Source organism: Nicotiana sylvestris, chromosome 4 (assembly GCF_000393655.2).
Source record: "Nicotiana sylvestris chromosome 4, ASM39365v2, whole genome shotgun sequence".
In the NCBI taxonomy this organism is placed as follows: Eukaryota; Viridiplantae; Streptophyta; class Magnoliopsida; order Solanales; family Solanaceae; genus Nicotiana; species Nicotiana sylvestris.
Window position 1 is genome coordinate 51,835,987 of NC_091060.1, and position 26,281 is coordinate 51,862,267.

At 37.5% G+C, this 26,281-nt stretch overlaps 1 protein-coding gene across 1 annotated transcript; it reads right to left on the minus strand.

Annotated features, from left to right (window-relative positions):
* Positions 1–7,734: 7,734 nt before the first annotated feature.
* LOC138889534 (uncharacterized) lies at positions 7,735–8,547 on the minus strand. Its single transcript, XM_070172855.1, has 2 exons — positions 8,035–8,547; positions 7,735–7,953 (listed from the first exon to the last, which is right to left on the minus strand). Exons 1-2 carry the CDS (start codon positions 8,545–8,547, stop codon positions 7,735–7,737), a joined length of 732 nt encoding a protein of 243 aa, XP_070028956.1.
* Between the last annotated feature and the right edge of the window lie 17,734 nt (positions 8,548–26,281).

The window sequence follows — 26,281 nt, forward strand, 5'->3', positions numbered from 1 at the left end:
AATTTGTGCGATTTATTGGGCGAGGCTCATCTCATTTATTTTATCAGGATAATCTTAAAGTGCCTACATTTTCTATTAAAATTGTCTCCAAAAATGAAAGAGAAAAGGTCTTAATTTATTTACATGCTTGAGTTGTTGTAGTTGAGTTTCGAATATGATTCGTAAATTCTGAAAAATGATACAAGCAAGGCAGTCCGTTGCCAATACGGGCACAGGCCCAACGTATATGGCATTAAACTAAACCTGGGCTTCACGTATTACTACCTAATTACATTATACTAGGCATGTTCTCAGTTTGTCAAATTAAAAAAAAACTTGGCAATCTAATTTTAATCCTAAAACAATTACATGCTGGAATTAACCAATATTATTTAACTAAACAATTTTCTTACAAGTTCCGAAATGGTCTATTCGTTTGATTTTTAACTTAGACGGAGTTACTACACCATTTATTTATTTTTAAGCAATATATAGATAGTTCATCCGTTAAGCTATCGTTGGATGTTCCACTATATATACATTAAATAGCTACATGATTCCGATTTTTGTAAGCTAAATAATTTATATATACAAATAAAATTAAGAATATAATTCAAAATAAATTTAGAACTTCAATTCTTCATTTTTCGTATTCATGCTTCCTGTTTCAGTTTACAATAATCAGCGTGTCAGTTGTGTACCTGATATTGGAAGCAAAAGAAAAGTGAGAGATCAGCAGAAATTCAGTAGCATACAACAACAGCAATCCCAGCAACTAGTAACAACCAGCGACGAGAAACTTAGTGACAGATTTTAAAATCAAAACAAAATCCAGAAACAACAACAACCAACGGAAGAAGCAAAGGGAAACTTTTCAGATTTTTTGAAAGACTAGTTAGTGTTAAACCCTTAATTTCTCAATCCGTATCTCAGAATATTTGGATTGTATACCAGGTGTATATTCTTCTTCTTTTGAATTTCCAGAATGTTTTTCTTTTTCTTTTTCTAAAGTCTTAGTATATTTTTTTTTCGGAATTTCCTCTCTTAAATTTTTCTTCCTCTATTCTTTTTTCTCTCTATCTCTGTCTGTCTGTCCTTTTTTTTGATTTCAAGACCTCTCTATATATATATCCTCCAATCCATAAATCTTTTAATCAATTAAAATCAACCCATTTTCTCTACCAAACCCATTATCTTCCCACTCATCCCCATTACATTAAATAAACATATCACACCACCCCATTATATTTTGTCCCCCATGCCTAACATAAAATAATGCAAGATTCCCCCCACTAAATTTTGTCTTGTCCCCCCTTTATATTAAATAACCATATCACAACCCACCCCATTTTATTTTGTCCCCCATGCTTCATATAAACAATTACAAAATGTACAATTCCTAAACTACCCCTCCGATCCTATTGCAAATTACTATTTTACCCCCGAAAGTACTATAAATTACCAAACTACCCATCAGCTATAACACATCAATTAATCAAACTTAACCAAAATATAGACAATATGATTAATTTCTAACAATGTTCAAACAACAAATTTCATGAACATGATTTCTTCAACATTTCAACAACAAATCACATGAACATGAATTGAACAACAAAGAACAACTAAAATTTGATTGAACAATATTTTAGCAACAAACAATCCTATTTTCGGATTCAACAACAACAACAAACAAGTATATTTAGATTTCTAAATTCAATAATATTGAACTTAAAATCAACTACTCTAACAACATTACAACAAACAATTCCTATATTAAACTTAAACAAGATTATGAGACAAATTCAAGAAATAATCATAAATGATAAACAAGAAATCAAACTATACAAATTTCGGATTCAAGATCAACCAAACAAAGTATGAACATGAATGAAAATATTCAATAACAATAACAAACAAACTTTATTCAAACTTCGAATTAAACTTAAACAAAACAAATAAACATATTCAAATCACTAATCTTCAAATAATCAACTAATCTTTCTTAAATTAAATCCAACAAAACTTATAACAAAGATACATGATCCAAAAATTAAAACCAAAACATAACTTCGCATTAAATTACTACATTAAAAACGAACTTCAAACAAGATGAACACGAACTAAATCTATATTAACAACCAACAACGGATTTGAACGATTTAAACTAATACCTTTCTATATTAAAACTAAATCCTCTTAAAATTAATAGAATAAACTGAAAAATAATTAAATTGAATCTTCCACTTAAATCTAACAACAATATAATTAAACTAACAATAAATAATAAAAATAAAGCAAACTTATACTAATTCCAAATCTGAAAATATCAAACAAATTATGGACGAAATAAAACTTAGAACAACTAACCGTAAATGACCAACGACGAACATCGAACGAACTCTAAATGAAACCAATGAAACTTGGGACATAAACGGACTTGAAGACGTCGAAGCAACAAGCACCAGTCGAGGTGAAAGATGAAGAAGAACGCAGCAACATAAAACAGTAGCGGCAACATGGAGATGAAGAAGTGGCGGGCAGCAGCATGGCGGAGTTGAAGAAGCCAATGACGCAGCAGTAGCAGCACGAGCAACAGTGACACAGAGCAGCAGTTAACAACACATCGGAGTAGCAGCAGCGACGCAGCAGCGGCAGTAGCAACGGCGACGCAGTGGCAGCAACAGTGGCGACGCAGTGGCAGCAGCAGCGTCGACGCAGTGGCAGTAGCAGCGTCGACGCAGTGGCAGCAGCAGCAGCGACGCAGAAACAGTGGAGGAGCAACCATGGCAGACGCAGCAGCAGTAGAAGAAACAACGACGCAACAAAAAAGAAGGAGAAGAAGATTCGCAGCCATGGGAGCTTGGCGAGCTCGTCGATGGCGGATGCTATTTGACGATGAAGATGAAGCTTGGAATGAAGAAAGCTGAAGAAGGGGCAGCCATGGATGGAGATCATTTGGAGCTTGAAGAAGAAGAAAGAAAATGAGGGGGGGTGGCGGATGGTTAGTGTTAGGGTTTTCCTGTTTTTTTTTTTATTTTTTGTTTTGTTTTTGTTTTGTAAAAAAATGAAAGACAAAGGGGGTTTGGGTCTTTTGGGTTATGGACTGGGTCGACCCAGTTCGAAATGGACTGGGTCGTAGGGAAGATTGGGCCATTTTTGGGGCCTATGACTTGAAATCGAAGAAGAGGCCCAATTCCGACTTTCTTTATATTTTCGCTGTCTTTCTTCTTTTATTTCTCTAAAACTAAATTATAAAAATACTTAAACTATTATTAAGAATTAAATTAAGTTATAAAAGCGCAAATTAACTCCCAATAATAATTAACGCACAATTAAGTAATAATTAAGCATAAAATTGTATATTTGGACATTAAATGCTAAAAATGCAAACGATGCCTATTTTTGTAATTTTTAATTTTTGTAAAACAAATTTAATTACTAACAATTGTAGAATTAAATCCTACATGCAAAATGCGACATATTTTTGTATTTTTTATTAATTTAGCAAATAAACACGCACAGACAAATACAAATAATTATTCAAAATATCACAAAATATCACAAAATTGCACACCAAAGAAAAATCATTTTATTTTTGAATTTTTTGGGAGTAATTCTCATATTGGGCAAAAATCACGTGCTTACAATAATCAAATAGGCTCTCAGCCTCATATCAACAAGCCACCTCGTGGCGTACAAATCTCAGGCGCGGCCTCATAATCATAATCAGTGTTTCCTCACAACATAGGCCCTCACGGCCTTACTCAATCAGAATCTCACAAGCCACTCGGGCAACAGTAAAACATGATGCTCAGCCCAATATATTATTTTAAGTGTTAAAGCAGAGTAAACATGGCTGAATTATGAAAATAATAGAATATAGCATGACTGAGTACAAGTATAAAGTCAGAACAGTGAGAAAATATCAGTAAAATCCCCTAAGGATCCAAATAGTTGGCACGAGGCCCAAATATGGCATTCAACCCAAACCATGATGATAGCAAATAGTTTTCAATCAAATACGCGATAAAACAGTCATTCAGGATGGACTAGGTCACAATCCCCAATGGTGCCCGACCCCGCGCTCGTCATCTAGCATGTGTGTCACCTCAATATAGCACCACGTTATTCACTCCGGGGTTTCATACCCTCAGGACAATATTTAAAATTATTACTCACCTCGATCCGGTCCAAACTCTATCCCGCGACGCCTTTGCCCATCGAACCGGCCTCAACTCACGTCGAATCTATCCAAAATCAGAATCACAACGTCAATATATGCTAAGGGAACGAAGCCCATGCGAAAATAATCAGTTTACAACATCAATCCCGAAATTAACCAAAACCCGACCCCCGGGATCACATCTGAGAATTCGATAAAATTTACATCAATAGATTCCTTATCTCCCCACGAGTTCATACATATCAAAAGTCCCAAAATCCGACCACAAATGGCCCCTCAAATCCTCAAGTCAAGGTCTCCAATACCAAGCCCTAATCCTTAAATTTTCTCCCTTAATTTTCACTAATACCATAATTAAACAATGAAAAAATGATCATGAACTCAAGTACTGAAACTTAGGGAACTTACCTAACTGATATTCCTCGAGTTCCCCTTGAAATTCACTATCTTAGCTCACTTCCCGTCTTCAAAAATGGATAACTTAACAAAAATTCGCGAAGGAAGCCTTATATATTTTCTGACTCAGGTCTTTCGCACCTGCGGTCCCTTTCTCCGCTTCTGCGCAACCGCTTCTGCGGTCAATCTACCTCTTCTGCAGCTTTCACTTAAATCCCATTTTCTGCATCTGCGATGAAATTCCTGCACCTGCGCTATCGCAGGTGCGCTTCCTTAGCCGCTTCTGCGATCCCAGCCCCACATGGCCAATTCCACATCTACGACCAACTGGACGCTTTTGCGAGCCCGCACCTGTGGTCCTCTAGCTGCAGGTGCGGTTATGACAGCAATAGAACATCTTGAGCTGCCAAAACCAAACTCAAATCTTCCGTCAATCATCCGAAATCACTCCGAAGCCCCCCGGGACCTCAACCAATAGCACACGCAAGTCACATACCACTATCCAAACTTGTACCAATCTTCAAATCTCCTCAACCAACATCAAATCAACCAAAACACATCGGATTCAAGTCTAAGTCTCCAAAATCTTCCAAATTCCGCTTTTGATCAAAACGTCTACCAAACCACGTCCGAATGACCTGAAATTTTGCACACATATTCCAAAAGACACACCGGACCTGCTGCGACTCCCGGAATTCCATTCCGACCAATATATCAAAATCTCACCTATCAACCGAAAAACGTCAAACTTCCAATTTCGCCACCTCAAGCCTAAACCTTCCACGGACCTCTAAAACACATTCCAATCGCGCTCCTAAGTCCCAAATCACCTAACGGAGCTGACCAAATCATAAAAATTCCGATCCGAGATCATATACCAACAAGTCAAATCTTTCAAATCTTAAGCTTCAAACTAAGAACTATTTCTTAAAATTCATTTCGGTTACCCCGAAACCAAAACCGACGATTTACATAAGCCATAATACATCACGCAGCTCTAGTCATGCTCGAGAACTAGCAAGTGAAGTACAAAAGCTCAAAACGACCGGTCGGGTCGTTACAATAGGCTTCTATGCGGCTGTACTAAGTTCGCGGCGCTTGCTTAAGCCCATAAAGTAACCTTTTTAACTTATATACTTTCTGTTCATTTTTCCTCTACACATAACCACAAGGTTGTTCCACAAAAATATTTTCATGCAATTCTCCATGTAAAAATGCAGACTTTACATCTAGCTGGTACAGAGGCCATCCTCATAGAGCTGCAAGCGCAATTAGAAATTGAATTGTCTCCATACACGCCACAGGTGCAAATACTTCTGTATAGTCTACTCTATGTTGTTGGGCATACCCCTTCACGACAAGCCTAGCCTTGTATTTATTTACTTCTCCATTTTCATCAAATTTAGTTTTATAAACCCATTTAACTCCAATTTTTTCCCTCTTTCAGGCATATCTATTAATTCCCATGTACCTTTTTTCTATTGCTTCCATCTCGACATCCATGGCATTCTGCCACTTTTACTCTTCACGACATCTTCAAAGTAAATAGGATCAGTATTAGTGGCCGCAAACATAACCATATCACTTTCTTCTTCTGAGATGCGTTGCGGGTTTTATAGTCTTGCATCCAAACCGGTGGTAGCCTAGCCCTATGTAGTATCTAAGTAGAGGATTGATGGTCTGAAGGCAAAAGGTCAGAGGAAGGTAGTATTTCCTCTATTTCTTCCGAACCAGGTTCATTATCTTCCCCTAATCTCGGCTATAGGAACTGGTTGAGCTACTTCCTCTTCACGTTCATCCCATTCCAAGTCACACATAATTGCTTTTTCATGCTTGTTATCCCAATGCCAACTCCTGTCTTCTTCAAACATGACATCCCTACTTATAATGATCCTTTGTGAAATTGGATCATAAAGTTTATAAGCTTTTGATTGCTCACAGACTCCCAACAATATATAACACAAACTCTTATCATCTAGATTTTATCTAGTATTATCATGCACATGAATATGAGAAAGACAACCAAAAACTCTAAAGTACTCAATTGAGGGATTGTATCCACTCCATGCTTCCTCTAGAGTCTTATTTTTTTACTGCCAATGTCGGACTCCGATTCAATACATAGACTGTCCAATTGACTGCTTCAGGCCAAAATGTCTTGGGAAGTTTCTTCTCTAATAACATGCTACGGACCATATTCATAATAATTATATTCTTTCGCTCTGCGACCTCATTTTGTTGCGGCATGTATGGAATTGTCAATTGTCTCTATTCTATTCTCATCACAAAAGCTAGAGAATTCTTGTGAAGTGAATTCTCCTCCCTGATCTGTACGAGAGCCTCTAATAAAAGAAGCCATCTCTTTTTCAACATGAATCTTAAATCTTTTGAAAATAGCAAAGGCTTCAGACTTCTCAGTCAAAAAATAAACCCATAATTTTCTGCTAAAATCATCAATGAATCTGAGCAGATACCTCTTTTTGCTATTATATATAGGCTTGATCGGACCACATATATCAGCGTATATTAGCTTTAGAACTTGTGAAGCTCTTCAATTTCTCTTCTTTGGAAATGGATCACGTTATTGCTTTCCCACCAAACAGTCTTTGCATAGTTTCAAAGGAGTTTTGAGTTGCGGCAAACCATGCACCATGCCTTTTTGCTAAAGAATCTGTAAGCCTTTAATGCTTAAGTGCCCATACCAACAATGACAAAGTTGCACTACATTTTCTGTAATTCTATTGAAGCAAGCAGATGCTATAGGTCGAGATACAACATGCACGACAAACATCCTATTTGAAGTCATTTGTGTCTCCATAATTAAGCCTTTGTCAGGATGGTACACCTTACATTGACCGCGTTGAAACAAAACATCAAGCCCCTTTTCGTGTAACTGTCTAATACTCAATAGTTTATTTTTCAGTTCTGGTACATAAAACACACTTGTGATAACATGTGTTGTTTCATTCACCTGAAGCCTTATATTTCCCTTTCCTATTATACTTAATCTTAAATTGTTACCCAACTTCACTGAATCTCTAAAACATCCATCAAAATCGAAAAAGTATTCCTTCTTTCCGCACATATGATTACTGCATGCATCCTGAGTCAAGAAACTATGTGGCTTCATTGTTATCATCACCTGAATCAACATACTCCATCAACAACATCTCTCATTGGGTTTCTGCATAATTGGTCACTTTTTCCTTTTGTGGACACTCCCATTGAAAATGTCCTAGCTTGTGATAGTTGTAACACTCCACTGTAGCTTTGTCAAATCTTCCTCTTCCCTTTTCACGACCTCCCCTTCCAAAGCCTTGACCCCTTCCACCAGATTGTTCTCCATGAGCAATCTTTAAGGCTTGTTCATCCGCAACTATAGAGCTCATGCACTATTCATGCATAAGCAGATTGCTTTGCAACTCATCAATAGTTATCGTGCTTGTATCCGTGGATTCCTCAATAGAACATACAACATAATTGAACTTGGGAGTCATGGATCTCAAGATATTTTCCACGACCCCTGCATCTCCTTTGTCTTCACCATTTGTTTTTAACTTGTTAGCAATGGTGAGAGTTCGAGCAAAAAATTCATTCACGATTTCTCCTACCTTCATGTGCAGAATTTTAAACTCTTTGCGAAGAGATTGTAATTGTTCTCTCTTAACTCGTGTATTACCCTGATATTTTTGCTTCATAGAATCCCATATATCCTTTGCAGTCTCCTTTTTCAGAATTGTTTCTAACACTGAACGATCTAATGCTTGAAACAGAAAGTTTTTTGGTTTCAAGTCTTTCAATCTTTGATCATCAATGTTCTTCTTCTGTGCATCAGTCATACCTTCTGTTGCTGCAGGAATCCCATCCTCCACAAGGCCCCAATATTCCTTCGATGGTAGAAAATTCTCCATAAGCATCATCCAATGATCATAGTGCCTATCAAACAACGGTACTACCGGTTGGACAAAGGAACTCTCTGTTATCATATTTGGATTGCCAAACACTTAGAAGACTGCGACTTCTAATGCCGTGATAGGGCTTTGATACCAAATGTTGAAAACCAAAGAAAACTTATGCAAAGAGAAGAAATATGAAGGAAGAACTCAATAATTTTATTGAAACGAATATGGCTATATATAGCCCTACATAACCGACATCTAAAGCTAAAACTATGTTTCCTAGAGTGTAACAAATTCTAATAATGTGAAGAACTCATCAAACAAAGAACTCAAAAAATATTAGGAAGCTAAAAACTAAAAGACTCCTAACACCCATTGGGCATGTAGAAACGAACCTTATAATTTGATAGTTGGATTGAGCGTGACCAATAAAGAGTTTTTCCAATAAAAAAGCACAACAATTTTTTTAGGAAAAGTTACAACGGAAAGGATGTATTCTGAAATATTTTTGGTTAAAAACATAGGGTTATCAGAATTGCTTATGATAATGTATTATGTTATGGTAGACAATAAACGAGGAGGAGAATTTTTTCCCTCAATCTAGGCTATTGCTATTTCTTATTACATAACGGGTTATGTATGTTGATAGTAAATATGTTTACATGAAGACATGTGAATGCAAATTTAGACCGAGTTTAAGTTTTATATGCACTGGTGATGTCAAAAATAATTATATAATTATGTCACTTATAAGGTAATTATAAGTAAATTTTTAAGATAACATTAGTTGGTAACCTAATAAAAATAATAAATAGCCTGTTAATACAATAGGTTAAACTATCATGGTCGGGTAAAAATGTACATTATCGGTTTGTATAACCAAAATCTAAATCAAACTAATTGCCAACTTAAGCTTTATACTTATCTAGCTAGGTCCTTGTTTCCATTGTCAATATTTTGCTGGAAATATTTATTTGTTTTAACCCCAAAAAATAGATAAAATAAAAATATTTTTCTTTTCTTTTTGAAGAACAAAAAATGTGTGGATCACTCATTACTAACTGTGATTCCATTTGAATTTACCACCATCACCATCATGATTCTTGAACTACGCACGCAATAAAAATTATAATTAAAATGATCCTATCCCTCATGTAAATAAAATAAAATAAAAAGAAAATGCCCCCTCTCTAGTCAAAAAGGGAGGGAGAAGAAGGGAGAAGAAGGTCGGTGTATAAAAATATGTTAGAACAACAATATCAGTTAGCTAGTTAGAAATGAAGATTCTAAAATATACGGATTCCATTTCTCTCTCTAGTCTTCTTCTTCCTTTTCTCTGTAACTCTGTTATACTCAATTGATGATTGAATCAATGTCTAAGATACATATTTGCATGTGTAGGAATGCGTACTAGCTCTCTCAATTTAGCTTAATTTGACATGGTATCAGAGCGACGATATGGTAATTAGGATTCTGACGAAGACTACGACAACCGGAGAAGAATTCCTGGATAATCAAGCTCTGACGGAGCTCACACTTGATAGATATGGCAGGAAATGAGGTAACTCTACTTGAACACAATCATCCACTGTTTCTTCAAGCTTCGGATGCTCCTGGGTTAGTTTTAGTCCCAATAAAGCTCACAGGGCCAAAACATTATGCCTTGTGGAGAAAGGTGATGAAATTAGCTCTGAGAGCAAAAGGTAAGCTAGGGTTTGTGGATGCAAAGTGTGTCAAAAGTATGTACAAAGGAGAACTCGCGGAACAGTGGGAGAAATGCAATGCAATTGTGCTCTCGTGGATTGGTAGCACAGTTGCGAATGAATTGATACCGGAAATTGTGTTTACGTCAAATGCAAAGAAAGTATGGAGTGATTTCAAAGAGAAGTTTGATAGATGTTAACGAGAATTTATTACCTACGGACATAAATAGCTATACTAAAACAAGGTACGGATTCAGTAACAACCTATTATTCTAGAATGAGTGATTTGTGGAATGAATTAGATGTGCTAGCCACTAAGTCTTCCTGTGGTTATGAGGAGTATAGACGTTCACTTGAGCTTTTAGAGAAAATTAGGCTACTGCAATTTCTTACGAGTCTGAATGAAAGCTATAACAATGATAGGAGCAATGTTCTTATAAGGAGACTAGTTGTTTCGATAAATTAGGCCTATGCGATAGTAATTCAGGAAGAAAGTCAGAGATCACTAGGAGTGGGTGACACAAACAGAGATCCCCTGACTATGATGGCAGGAAAGACTCAGGGATTCAAGCCTAAGAAGTTTGGGTTAGTCTGTGAACACTGTGGCTACAAAGGACGCTTGAAAGAAAATTGCTATAAAATCTTTGTTCAGATTTCAAAATAAAAAAGAAGCTTCAGAGTGGAGGACCAAAGACCTATGCTAATGCAGCAAGCACTGAAGAGCTGGGGTCAACTGTGAATCAATTTCAAGGATATGTACTGACAAAGGACAAATACAATCAGCTAGTAAGACTACTAAACAAACCACCAGCTGGACAATGCTCATCCAACATGGTAGGTATAATTTCCTTATTTTCTATTGCTTCAATGATAGATTGGATAATAGATTTAGGAGTTACACATCACATTACTCACAATAAAGAGGTCCTAGGTAATGTTAAGAGGATGAAGGGTGAAAGTAATAATGGAGTGCAGTTACCAACTGGAATAAGAGCAAAGATAGAACATACTGGAAATGCAGAAATTTTAGCATATGTTGCACGTACCTGATTTTAAGTTTAATCTACTGTCAGTGTCAAAGCTTACTAGGGAACTCAAATGTTGGGTCAGCTTCTACCCTGATTTTTGTCTATTTCAGGAACTCATCAGTGGCAAGGTACTGGGAATTGGTAAAGAATCAGCAGGTTTGTATTTGCTGAATAAGCAGGCATCAATGTCAATGTCAAAAAAGGTACAAGTTATATGACTTAGATAATAAAAGCTTTCTTGTCAGTAAAGATATTACCTTCAAGCAATACATCTTCCCATTCAAACACATCGGCAATACTGAAGATGATATGTTCACTCAATGTCCTACCCATACTCAACTACTATCACCAGACACTCTACCTACTCATCCTTCATCAACACAGCAACAAAGATCTATTGACAACAACTTTATACCTTGTGCACCAGCACATGATCACCAGGATCATGACAACAATCATGAGGATAACTTCATTACTCCAAGCCCCTTTCCTTGTGATGTGAGGTCTGTGATTAGTGGTACGACTTCAAAAGATTAGCCCTTTTTTCAAATGGATGTCAACAATTCCTTCTTACAGTGAGATTTATTTGTAGAGGTTTGCATGGATATTCCTCAGGGATTTCACAAATAGGGGGAGTACAAGGTATGTAGATTGTTGAAATGCCTTTAAGATTGAAACATGCATATAGTCAATTGAATATCAAACTCACAAATGCACTCCTACAAGATGGATACACTCAGAGTGCCCATGATCATTCCTTATTTACCAAGAGGCATGAAGTGGACATTGTGATAATCCTGGTTTATGTTGATGATCTCTTAATAACTAGGATCAAGCAGTCCCTCATTGACCAAACAAATGACACTCTACATAGCTCCTTTAAGGTGAAAGACCTAGGGGAACTGAGATATTTTCTGGGAACTGAAGTCATGAGATCAAAGAAAGGAGTGTTGTTGAATTAGAGAAAATATGCATTGGAGTTAATCACTGATGTATGAATGAGTGGTTGCAAACCAGTAGAAACTCCTATTGAGTTAAATCAGAAACTAACAACAGTTGATTATGACAGTCATGTTGGAAAAACAGATGATCCTCAACTTGAAGATGTAGGAGTCTATCAAAGACTTATTGGAAAGCTAATTTACCTTACTATTACAAGACCAGACATCTGCTTTGCAGTGTAGGTGTTGAGCCAATTCATGCAGCAACCTAAGAAGTCTCATCTAGATGCAACCCTTAGGGTTGTAAGATACATCAAACCTGCACCTGGATTGGGGATATTACTGAGAAGAGGACATGCATCAACACTCACAACCTATGATTTAGACTGGACAGCTTGCCCCAACACAAGAAGATCTGTGATAGGGTATGTTGTGAAGTTTGGAGATTCTCTATTATCATGGAAGTCTAAGAAGTAGTACACAATTAGTAGAAGCTTGGTAGAAGCAGAGTATAGAAATATGGCAGCTGTAGTGGCAGAAGTCGTTTGGATGGTTGGATTATTGGAAGAATTGGGAAACAAATTGGAGGTGCCAGTAAACTTGCATTGTGATAGCAAGACAGCTATGCAAATAGCTGCAAATCCAATATTTTACAAGTAGAATAAACATATTGAAATAGATTGTCACTTCATCAGGAAAAAGCTCAAGAATGGGTTAATTGCAACTCAGTACATACCTACAAAAATGCAACTAGCAGACCTGATGACAAAAGGCTTGAGTGCAACACAACATCAGTCCCTATTATCCAAGCTAGGAGTAGAAGATGTCTTTCACTTACCAGCTTGAAGGGGAGTATTACAATAATAGGGACTAAATAGGAGATAGTAGGAACTGAAAGGGGGAAATATGTAAATAGACAAAAAGGGAAAATAAGGTCGGTGTATACGAATATGTTAGAACAACAATATCAGTTAGTTAGTTAGTTAGTTAGAAACAGAGATTCTAGAATATACGGATCCCATTTATCTCTCTAGTCTTCTTCGTCCTCTTCTCTATAACTCTGCTATACTAAGTTGCTATACTAAGTTGATGATTGAGTCAATGTCTAAGGTACATGTTTGCATGTGTAGGAATGTGTAATAGCTCTGTCAATTTAGCTCAATTTGACATTTATATCTTGATGACTATGAAATAAGTTACTTAGCGTTCATATAAAAGCTAAAATTTATTACATTAAACTTAGATCACACAGAAGTTTGGAAATTAAAGCTTCATTAACCATTTCCTTTTGTTAGTATGTTTTGTTAAATTGTTGATCCTTTGGTTATGTTCCTTCTTAACAAGAAGAATTTGGTTTTGATATTTACACATCATTTCTTGTAGACAATCAGTATTGTTAGATATTTTAATGAGGAATTTTTATAAACCACTATTGTGATGATCCAAAAATGTCATCTTTAATTTAAACATTCATTTCCGTGTTCTATGAAGATGTAGAGAGCTTACCTGCTATGAGTTACGCATCACCTAAATAGTTGATGTTAATGTCGTTCCTTTTCCAGAAATATATTGCTAATGAGGCCACTGTTAGTATTGTTTTCATGTTATATTATGTTGATTGGATTATGTATGTGTTGTTAGGATTGGTTTCTGGGATTTTTTCGCAGATGAATAGGCCTAGTTATAAAGGAAACTCTGGCAAAATTTTTGAAAGTTTTGGGAGTTAGTAAAATTCGGGAAATTTAAATGTGTGAAAGAAGAGATAAGTTATGTTATGTGTTTGGGGGCAGACTCTACTTCTCATTCGAGGCCTTTAACATGATGGATACCAAATGGATATGATAATAAGTGTGCGAGGCATATTATAAGTGATTTGAGGTCTAAGGAGAGTCTTAAGTCTAAGCCAAGTTGGAAATTTCATAATAGACTAAATGAAAGATCTTTGAGTCTAGTTTCTAACGCTTCAAACTCTTTGTCATTTGGACACTCCTACAAGTAGTTATGACCAAATTACCAAACACTGGAAGAATGTGCACTACCGCGCCTCCCTATGCATCTACCCATGCACCGCGCCTATGAAAAATTCCAAAACATTTCGAAATTTCATTTCCAGACACTTTTCGCACAGACGCCCGGCGCCACGCGGCGCTCCATGTGCCATGGCTATACAAAAGTGGGTTTTTATGACCCGACCCCAATTTCATTAAACTCGATTGGGGTTCATTTTAGGGGCAATTTCTGGTATTTTAGAGAGAAGAGAGAGCTATTCTAGAGAGAGGAAAGAGGAGAACTAAATATTTCACTACTATTCCTTGATCAAACCTTGAAATCGCATCAAAGGGTTACTAAGGCTTCAAAGAGGTAATAATTTCTTTCCCCAATTCTTCAATTTTGAAATCCAAAAAGAAATGGGTAATTTGTAAGATGATTCTTGGATGTGAGAGTATTAGTTATACATGCTTGTACCAATAAGGTTTGTGGGAAGATTGTTGAGTTCAAATTGGTAAAAATTGAGTTGAAAATGGTAGAAATCTTCAAAGAATTTAATTGAGGATTTGAAAGGCGGTCCGATGTCGGAATGCGATAATTTTTGTATGGTTGAACTTTTATCGGAATGAGTGTTCGAATTTCATTAATTTTTTTGGGATTCGAGATGTGGGTCCCACTGTCGAGTTTTAAAATAAATTTTGAATTTTAATCTTGAAAATTTATAATTTCATACGAAATTAATTCCTACAATTTGTATTGAGTTTATTGAAATATTTGTGACTAGATTTGAAGCTTCCGGACGCAAATTCACGAGGCTAATGTTTATTGAAATCTTGAAATTGGTTGCTAAGCGAGGTAAGTGTGGTGGTTAACCTTGAATTGAGGGAATAAAACCCTTGAATTAGTTGTTATGTGAAATTCATGTGAACGACGTATAGGCGAGGTGACGAGTATCTATACGTTGTCAAATTAATTATTTGTATAATTATCTAAAAATCATTAATTGTTTTAAATCACACATTAATTGTTATAATAATTATTTATCTCATATTCCTTGCTCAATATTATGCCTTGAATCCATGCTATAATTGTTACTTGCTTAATTGGTTTATGTGACTAAATTATTGCTTGATATTTACCATATTAAATATTAAATTGCATGCGTAACAACTCGGCCGGTCATTTTGAGAATTAAAGCCCCGATCCCCTATTAACTGCTTTTTCCATATTTGTTCTACTATTGTGATTTGCCGGAAAGATTCGCTTTGAGTTTCGGACTGTTTTGGGACACTTAGTCCTCAAATGAGGGTTTAAGCTTTAGAATTTGGACTGTAGTCGAAGTAGTGTAAAGACGACTTCGGAATGGACTTTTGTCGATTCCTTTAGCTCCGTTGGGTGATTTCGGGCTTAGGGTCATGTCCGGATTGTGTTTTGGAGGTCCGTAGCTTATTTAGGCTTGAAATGCCGAAAGTTGAATTTTTAGAGTTTTCGGACCAATAGTGAAATTTTGATATCGGGGTTGAAATCCGATTCTGAAAGTTGGAATTGTTCCATAGTGTTGAATGCGACTTGTGTGCAAAATTTGGGGTCAATCAGACATGGTTTGGTTGATTTCGACATCGGTTGTAGAATTCTTGAGATTTCAAGTTCATTAGGCTTGGTTGGAGGGTGATTCATGGTTTTAGCATTGTTTGATGTGATTTGAGGATCCGACTGAGTTCGTATGATGTTTTTGGACTAGTTGGTATGTTTGGTTGAGCTCCCGGTGGCCTCAGGTGAGTTTCGAATGCTTCACGGAAGTGATTTTGGACTTAGGCAATTTTCTGAACTTGCTGAACCTGTTGGTTTCGCACCTGGGGAGCTTGGACCGCAGGTGCAGCGCCGTAAAAACGGGTTGGCAACCGCATATGTGGTCTAAGGCATAAGGGCAATTGGTCGCAGATACGGCTTAAGGACCACAGAAGCGAAATCGCATCTGGGAGGTAAGGAGCGTAGGTGTGAAATCTGGTCCTTTAATGAAATTCCGTAGGTGTGGAGTATGAGCCGAAAAAGTGGGACCGCAGGTGCGGTGGACCCCTCGCAGAAGCGGAAATCGCTTGGCAGAAAAGAATGAAATCGAGGGTTTGATTTCATAACTTCAAAAATTGATTTAGAGCTTAGTAGAAAGCGATTTCTTGAGAGATTTTGAAGGAGAACTATTGGGTAATGAATTCCAACTCTAATTTGGTTCTAATACATTAATCTATTATTATTTTTCTCATCTAATTAAGGAAATTGAGGGTAGAAGTTTGAAAATGGGGGAAAAAGTTCCCCCAATGGAAAAATCTAAGTTTTTAATAGGAATTTGATGTCGGATTGGGATGATTTTTGTACGAGTGAACGCTTGAGTGAATGGGTGTTCATAATCTGTGATTTTTACCCGATTCCGAGATGTGGGCCTAAGAAGAATTTTTGGGCATTTTTCTATTTTCTTGTATTAGCTTCGATTTCTTTAGCTAAATCAGTTACTTGTAGTTATATTTACATTATGAAATTGATTTGATTAGATTTTGGCAGTTCGAAGTTGGATACTCATGGCAAGAGCATGATATCGGATTGATTTTTGAGTTGGTTCGAGGTAAGTGGCTTGCCTAACCTTGTGTGGGGGAACTCCCCTTAAGATTTTGGTGGTGTTGTTATATGAATGCTGTGTACGTGAGGTAACGAGTGTGTACATGTGCTAATTGTTGAAAACCCCCCATTTTCATTAAGTAAATATCTATGTTTTCTTTTAACTGAGCAACACTAGTATATGAAGCCTCCTATTTAGCTTAGAAAAGCATGCTTATGTGACTTAACTGACTTACCTGCTTTAACTGCTTACTTGGATTTTGTGCAACATATTTAGAGTAGAAATTTCCTGTTTTCCTGATACGAACTTGAATAGGATTGTAGGATTCTTTCTTGAGACTGTTGTGTATATACTTTGGGACTATTGTGAGCACGTGATTTTTGTTTCGCGCGACAATCGCTCCAAAAGAAATAAAAAAATAATAACAATTGGTCCTGCTGTACAATTTTTTGATTTCTATATGACACGTTGTTATTTATTTATGACTTTTGCCCATTTTTCTTTTTTCTTTTTTATTTAAAGCAAAATACAAAAAATGTGTGTGTCATGCATAATTCGAACCGTAATCCGGTTGTTAAATGGAAAATCATAAATAGGCATCTTTGTCCGTAATTTTATTTTGTTTGATTTTACCTGTTTTGAATTATTTTAATGTGTGTGCAAATAATTGTATTAAGTGTTTATTTAATTTTAATTTGATTTTACTTAATTTTGTTTTTTAAAATAAATAAGAAAAGGAAATAATAAAAAAAAATCTCTTCTTCTTCCGGACTTGGGCCAATTTTAAATAAATTGGCCCAAACAAACTCAGCCCAAAACCAGGCCTGCCCAGTCCAGTCCAAGCTGACACCAAGGACGTCCAAACGACGTCGTAATGGTTGAGTCTGATCTGAGCCGTTGATCTCCGAATGATCAACGGCCAAGATCACCTCCCCATAACCCACTAATGACCCCGACCCGTTTCTACCCGGACCGACCCAAACCCTCTAAAAGATGAAACGACACCGTTTCCTTCGAGCTGAAGGATCCTGGCCCTTCATCGTGCCTCATCCGACGGTTGAGATCGACCCACCCATTCCATATATAAGCCCTTAACATACCCTGCCCCCTATCCAATACCCCAGCCTTCGTCTCCACAGACCCTTCCCCTCAAACCCTAGCCGCCCCCATCTCCCTTCACCAGAAACCCGGCGGTATGAACGCCGGTGACCTTCACCTTAACACCCTAGAATCCCCTTGACATCCTAAACATGGATCTGTTAACTACTTAACTCGAATACCATCCCACCTTCTCGAATCTTCATTTGAAGATTCGAGTCAAAACTCGATCTACACCGTTTAACCCCAGCTTCACACCAGACACTCCCCAGACCCCCCTCGTGACCAAACCATGCTTGGTTTGGTCCGAATCCGATCAGGGAAGCATGAATCCCAGATCTGATTTTTGGAACCTTAGGGTTCCTCATCACTGGTCCATGTCCGTTCGAGCCAAAGAAATTAAGGTCTAATGGACCTTAATCGAAGTGTTTCTCATCTGAGAAACACTTCGATTAAAGTCCGTTCAGCCTTAAGAAAGGTCTGTCCGAGTCCGAGTTAAGGTTTTGATTTTTCGAGATTTGAGGTGAGTCTTGCTTTTTCTTTTCTTATTTCTGTTTAGTCCATGTGATTGACTAAAAGTCTGTTCATGTTTGTTTTAATTTGTGTCTTTGAATTTTATCAACTTTTGTTTGTCCACTTTACCTGAACCTCTGTGTTTGTCTGAATCCCTCTCCTATTCTGATAATGCGTATGTATGTGCAGTGCGAATAATTGAGCTTCAAATGTTGACTGATCAATTGGCTCCTCGAGTACCACTTTGCTTAGTTAGTATAATTCAAATCGTGTGTCGATACAGTTAAATATCTGATTTTTGGTTACGATTGTATGTGTTATAACTAGTATAGTCGAGTCGACATGTGTCGTCAATTAGTTTCAACTGTCTGAATAAAAATAAATCGATTTGCTTCTTTTAAACATTGCCTGAATCAATTAAGAACTAAGTTCAGTTACTTATAGTTGTTAATGTGACTTCAGAAACCTAAGGTTTGGTCTGTAATTGCAATCTGAATTGATGGCATGTGCACTTGTGCACAACATATGCATAAAGGCCCTTTTCGAATTAAAATAGTTTGACAACATGCTTGTCAGATTATATTCCTGCTGCCCATGTTTGCTTTTAGTAAATAAAATGGGAAAGAGGACTGTCAGGGAATGTCATGGGAGGGTTTTATTTCTAAATAATTAAGTGGAAAAAGAAAGAAGAGCACATGAGAGGGGGTTTCTTTTGGTCTAACAGGCTGTTAAAGGGCTAAGGTTTAGGCTTATAAAAGAAGAGAGCTGAAATACAGAAGGAGGGGATACAGAGCATACATAGAGAAAAGAGAGAAAAGATAGAGAAAAACAGGAGGGGAGGAGATAGAGATACAGACACACAGGGAAATTGTTAACACAAAGGAGAGGGGAGGAGAGTGTTAAGGAAAAGATAGAGGGAACTTTCTTGAAAAGGGAGGGTGATACACATTGAGAGATATACACACACACACACAGACAGACATTGATAAGAACAGAGTGAATTGAGAGGGAACATTTTGAGGAGAGTTGAGTTCTGAAAAACAGAAAAACTGGAAGAGAATTCTTTTGGATAGCCAAAAAATAATTTTCAAGGCTGAAATTGGACATTGGATTTTGAAAAGAAATAGATAGTAAGAGGGATAAAGATACAGAAATCAGAAACTGGTTTCTGCCTGCTTTTGTTCAACTTTTAGCCTGCTCAACCTATTCAGCCAGTTTTCTTTTCTTTCAAGTATCAGTTAAAGTGTGTTAGTTTGGTTTGCCTTGGTCGATTCCCTTGGAATTGGATGGTCTGGATTTCTATTTCCTACTGCATTGTCTGCTGCTGCCTTTCTTCCATTTTTATCGGTTCTAACTGTATCTTGCACTGGGAGCTGTCCTATTTGCACCTGCTGTTACTGCTGTTGTCTGGTGTTACTTCTATTGCCCTACTGACCCCTTGCTTCTTCTGTTGTATCCAACATCCAGGTACATACTAAGACTTTGCATTTGATGTAACGATGAAAGCATGAAATCAAAGATATGCAGGAGTTTAATCATTCGTTTGCTGTAGTTACAGTTTTTACGAATGTTATTAAGATCTGTGTAATTTTTTAGTTTGTAATTCAATAAAAGAACATGTCAGGTAGCCTTGTACTTAATCGCAGCTTAGTCCATCCTAAATTGTGATTTCGTTTGCTTAATGGTTTGTCTAATGAGGAATGCATGAGTGTTTTAACACACAGGTAATTAGATAACTTTTCAACTAATATTCTGCATGTATAAAAAAGAATGCCTTAGGCTTGCTAGATATGATATTTAGTTTTTACTGAATCTTTGTAGATATTTCACAGGATCCTGTTCAAACTCTATTAGTAATAGTTTCCGATAAGTAATTCCACTGATTTGGTTCAAATAAGCGAGTTTCAAACTCGGATCTGAAGAACATTTATTATAAGCTTTTTAACAGTTCTATTAATCTTGTATAATAATTTCCCCTGACAATTTAATAACATGCTCATCCATGAAATAAGGAATAAAATAACTCACGCCTCATAAAATCAGATAATCAAGTAAGGATCCGGATCAGGCCAAAGCATATAATTAAATTAGCATGTACCTCTTCTTCTAGTTTTAGGGACAAATGTATTAGAAATGTAGTCACTTTAGGATATCCTTTCTAAAATAGAGACGAGCCTCGCCAAATAAAAATGCAAAATTACGGGGCCCTCGATAAATAATCATAATAAATATTTAGAATTCAGGCTAGGCCGTTTAGTGAATCTCATGACCTTCTCAAAAAATAATAACGCGTTAGGCTCTTTAGGCGCGGTTTAATTAAATCATATTCTTAAATTCGGGTGCACATTGATGTGACCCAAATCCAAATCTCAACGAAGTCAAAATGTGTTGACGATCACAGGTGCATTGATTGTGACGTGGTTCGAGATGCATTTTCACGACGTTGCAATTCTATAAAAAATAAGTGATAATGATAAAAGCGATTTAAACTTAATAAAAGCATGTAAGTCATAACATTGTATTTAAATCAAATATTTAGCCACTATAACAATTTAAGCGACCGTTCTAGAACCACGGGATTCGAGGGTGCCTAACACCTTCCCTCGGGTCAACAGAATTCCTTACTTAGAATTTCTGGTTCGCAGACTTCATTTGGAAAAGTCGAAAATTTCCTCGATTTGGGATTCAAGATAAACCGGTGACTTGGGACACCAAAAGCCAAACCTTTCCCAAGTGGCGACTCTGAATTAAATAAATAATCCCATTTCGAATATTGTCACTTAAATTGGAAAAACTCCACCCGCGCATTTAACCCTTCGGGGCCGGGCGCGCAAAAAGGAGGTGTGACAGCTCTGGCGACTCTGCTGGGGAAAATTAACCCAGAACCACTGGTTCAGGGTTCAAGAATTCGAGCTTAGAACAATTGTTATATTTGGCTTTATTATCTGATCTTTATTACATGTTTTTGCATAACGTGCTAAATGTTGTCTTTTACCGCTTTGATATTATCTAAACTGTATATAAACTGTGCCGAAACCCTTCTCTTCTTACCTCCGGGGAGAAGCTCGCTGGTCGAGACTCCCTATTCTGTTAGTGTCGATACCTGAAATAAGAAAGAGGTCGGACAAGTTACAAAGCCGGACGATCTCGCGGGTCCCCGGTACGTAGCCCCCTCCTCGACTCGAGTTGTCCGCTCGGGTACACAGTCTAGAACAAATACCCAGGGTATAAACCTAGTATAACGAAACTTCATGCCGGATCCCTAGTAGGAACGTTTATTTGCATCATGTTGCATTTGACTTAGGGGGCTCAACACAGGGGTTGGGTCCGTCTAGGACAGGCAACCTGAAATGAAAAGACTACCCTACTGCATCCTATTTGTTTTGCGCATTTATTTGCTTCGGTTCCGCATGCTGACCAGTTTCTAAAAAAAAAGAGGAAAAATAGCAGCATAGGGAGATAATTACTTACTTTGGGAAAATAAAACCAATGTCCAAGTAGTGTCACAACCTCGCCGGAATTTTTCTAAAAAAAAAAACAGAATAAAACCAACATTTGTCTTTTAGTCTGATTTACTAAAAAAAAACATAAATTTTTTTTTCTTTTCTTTTAAAAATCAAAAAGGGTATTTATTTAAAAGTAAAAAAAAAATTGAAAATTCATAATGTGTTGTTTCTTTCGTAGCACCTCTTTATAAATTCAGACTAATAGTCCAAATACTTCCTTAAAAAAAAAAGAAAAAAAATCTTTAGTCTTTATCTCTTTTCAAAAGAAAATAATATAAAAAAAAAATATTCTTGCTTTCTAGGTTTAATTGATTTTCTCTATTCATGATGTACCGAACTACGCGGGTCTGATTCTCACCGGATGTGAGATACGTAGGCAAACCTCATCGGTTCCGGCCCCAATTTTTTTTAAAAAAAAATCCAAAAAAATATATTTTTTCTTTAGTTCTTTCTTTATAAATGTTTCTTTAGAAAATACAAAAAAAAGGAAATAAAAAATAATATAGAAGTTTTCTTTAAACTCAAATAAAAATAGTCTCCTTTTTTCTGAAGTCTTTCATGTGAAATAATGAAATAAGAATTAAAAATCAGCAATAAAAATCCAAAAAAAATACTCTTTGCTTTTAGTCTCTCTTTTGTAAAATGTTCAAAAAAAAAATAGTTGAAAAATTGAATTCCAAAATATTAGGACTTTTCTTTAGAAGTGCTTTTGTAAATAAATGAAACTCAGAAATTCCAAATCATTTTTCTTAAAAGTCCCTCTTTTGACAATTTAAGAGGCAACATCATGACAAAAAAAATATATTCTTTCTTCCGTAGAAAAAGGTGAAACAAATGAAAAATCAACCAAAACACATATTTTAGAAGCAAATAATGTTTTTAGAAGTCTTTCTTTAAAAAATAAAACAAAATTCAAATAAAAAAAAAATATCTTCTTTCTTCTTTTAAAGCATTTCTTTTGAAAATTCCAAAAAAACAAAAAAAAGAGTTAGTTTACTTACTCCATTCACGATCGCCCGAACTACGCCGGTTTGATTCTCACCGGATGTGAGATACGTAGGCAACCCTCGTCGGGTTCAACCCCATTTTGCTAAAATAGCCAAAATCAATGAATAAAAAAAATGCGTTTCAAACTTTAAAAAAGAGTCATAAATAAGTCAGGTGACGCTGTTTTGTCATAAATAGCCGAATGATTCCGAAAAGGGACGCCGGAAGGCTGACTTTGCATAAACAGCCACCTTTGGGTCTTGTTTAGCATTTTTGTCCAGTTGACCCACATAGCCTTAAAATCTTCGTCCCCGAAGTGTTTAAAGGCCGTGTTCAAAACTTGATCCCCTCTGTAAAATATTTTGAGTCAAGTCATTTTTTGTTAAAATCACCTTAATAAATGTGCAGGATGAGCACGATGCAAAATGAACATTTTTCAATAATGACCAAAATCCCTGTCAAGTTACGACTATGGTGGAATGATCTAGGTGTTGAAGGACAAAATGAGGTTAAGAAATATCTGAAAGGTCTTGTGGGTTTGTTGGAAATCCAGCCTCGGGGAGATATCATAAGAGCTTTGGTTACCTATTGGGACCCGGCGCACAATGTTTTCCATTTCTCTGATTTTGAACTCACCCCGACTTTGGAAGAAATGGCCGGATACATCGGGAATACTGAACTTCCCTTGAGGGAAAAATACTTGGTCGCCCCAAGAGTCGTCACGGTACATCGGTTCCTAGATTCATTGAAGATACCTAGAACAGTCCACAACCCGGATCTGGCAGCCGGATTTTGTACTCCATGCTTCATATATGATAGGTACGGTCATGAGGGGGGATTCAATAATCCAATCAACAAACTGTGCAGCAAAGGAGTTCGTCAGAAGTGGGACAAGCACAGACGGGTAGCTTTCATGATGATGTTCCTGGGCCTTCTGGTATTTCCAAGGAAAGACGGAAACATTGATCTGAAGATATCCGGGGTCGTCAGCACTTTACTCACGCAAAGTGACAGTACTCTCGCGCCAATGGTGGTATCTGACATCTTTCGAGCTCTTACAGCTTGTAAAGCTGGGGGAAATTTCTTCGAAGGTTGTAACTTGCTCCTACAGATATGGATGACCGAGCACCTCTGCCATCATTCCGAGATTTTGAGCCATGGTTCCCCGGAAAAGACCTGCATAGAAGAATCTTACACGAGAACCAAAGAGATCAGTTTGCCCAAAGGAGTCCTGGCATGGACCTCGTTCTTTCAAGCTCTTACTGCCAGCCAAATACAATGGACGTTGGGATGGTTGCCTGTTGATGAGATCCTATATATGTCTGCAGCTAAAACTCATTTCTTACTGATGGGGCTTAAGAGCATTCAACCTTACGCACCCTGCCGAGTTTTGAGACAGTTCGGAAGATGCCAGACAGTACCTCATGAGGAAGATCTTAGCACTCAAGCAGTTGAGATAAGTCCTAACGGACAATTCCCAGAAGCGAAGATTCGCCAAATCTGGAGTGAGTGTCAATATTTGAAATCAAATACTTGCGTGCGGGATCGAGCCAAAGGGGAGACGGCGCCAGGATACCTTGCATGGTATAGAAGGGAATTTAAGCATGAAAGGCCGGCTAAGAGACCCCACATCCGGAATTTCGCCGAATCATCACAAAGGCAGTGGGATTGGTTAGCAAAGGAAAGAGGCTATTGCGCTGAAATCAGCAAGTTGAAGCAACAAGTGGAAAGCTTGAAATACGAGCACAACGTGCAAATTGCTACCGATCTGGGAGAGCGGAACAGGTTAATTCAGGAAAATGAAATGCTCAGAGCCTAGATCAAACAGATAAGGTTGGACGCAGATAAACAGCCAAGGCGTCGATCAGACAAGCAGCTGATAAAAAGGTTAAAAAGTGAAATCAGGGAATGACAAGATGGTTTGGAGAAATCTGAAAACATCATGGCAGAGCTCAGGGCACAGTGGGATACAAGAGCAGATGAGCATCGCCGATACCTGAATCAATTGGAAGGCAACCACGAGAAAACTGTTGCTAAAATAAAGAGAGAGATGGCTGCACTTGAGATCAAAGCAGCTAATCAAGCCAAGGGTTTCCAAATTGAGAGCAGATACTGGTACGACTCAATAGCCCAGATGAAGTTGGAAGTACGGCGACTGAAGCATCAGCATATACAGGTTGCTCAAGTATTCAAGACATGTAGCGACCAGATAAAACGCCTACTCGTAGAGAAGAAGCAAACCAGAGATAGGATCAAGGCCATTGCCCATGCCATCACCAGACGATGTCTACGATGTGAGAACATGTCCAGCGTTACCGTCCTCTCGGCAGTGATGGGTTATGTCAAGCAGACTATGCATGAGCTGGAGCAACTTGAGAGGGATATCACGCCTAGGACCGCGGCGAGGCCGAACGATGCCCCGCGGACACCAATTTTCAAAACCATAATGCACTCATAAATCAAACCTGTATTTTAGCATCTTCTACCTGTTTTTTTCATCAGGGTGATTTTTAGTCTGTTTTGAGTCTAGGTTTATTTTCAAAGCTTGCTTTTTCTTTTGCAAAATGTAGTTTGTAATAGACCATTTCAACAATAAAGAGGTTGCTTCTTTTTACGCTCATTTGTGTTGTTCGAACTACGTAATGATTTGATTCACGTAGGCATCGTGATACGTAGGCAATCCTCATCGGATCCGGTCACATTTCTTTTACTGCAAAAAAAAAACATAAAAGAAAAACAAAAAAAAACAAAAAAGAGAAAGAAAAGAAGGGGAAAAACTAATAAGAGGAAAAATGTCGGAATGACGCATGCTCTCGTAGCAAACATATAGTAATCCACTTAACTGTATAGGTGCATCATGCCCAACGTGAGATTAACTATCTGTTGTTTGCTGCAAATTAACCGTGCGTTTGTCGATGAGTATTCCAGGGTTTTTGGAAAGACGGTTGGTTTGGTGAAAGTATGGCCTCCCACTCATACTTCACGAGGTCAAGGAGAAGTGTTCAACTACCTGTTGTTAGGACCAGAAGCAGTACTCACACTTACTTCACCAGGTCAAAAGGAAGTGTGGAAATGTCTTCAGAAACTCCATCGCAAACAATCCCTGTTTCCGAGGAAAGCTCAATCTCAGCCGTCCTCACACCTGAATCCGCAACTGCGGAGGAAAATAGAATCCTACGGCTCCGCATGTTGGAAATGCTGGACGACTGGAATAATGGGAAAGAGCCGCCAAGTGTCGTCCCCGGATTCCCTGAATTATTCTCCAGGTCAAGTGGGACTTCTAATGTCCCCATAAATTATCCTGCTACCCCATTCGGGTACCCAGCCACCTCAGCCTTCTCTGCTGGATCGCCTTCTGAGCCTCATCCCCGAATGTCGGCCACTGATGCAAGCATGAACATCTTTACTGCATCGCCTTGCCCGATCACGGCACAGCCAGCCACGT

Bases quoted from the DNA above. Each gene is read 5' to 3' on its own strand.
- LOC138889534 (XM_070172855.1), bottom strand. From the start codon at position 8,547: ATGATAACAGAGAGTTCCTTTGTCCAACCGGTAGTACCGTTGTTTGAT. The intron at 7,954-8,034 runs GTATGTTCTATT...ATGCATGAATAG, and splicing joins CTCCCAAGTTCAATTATGTT to TGCATGAGCTCTATAGTTGC.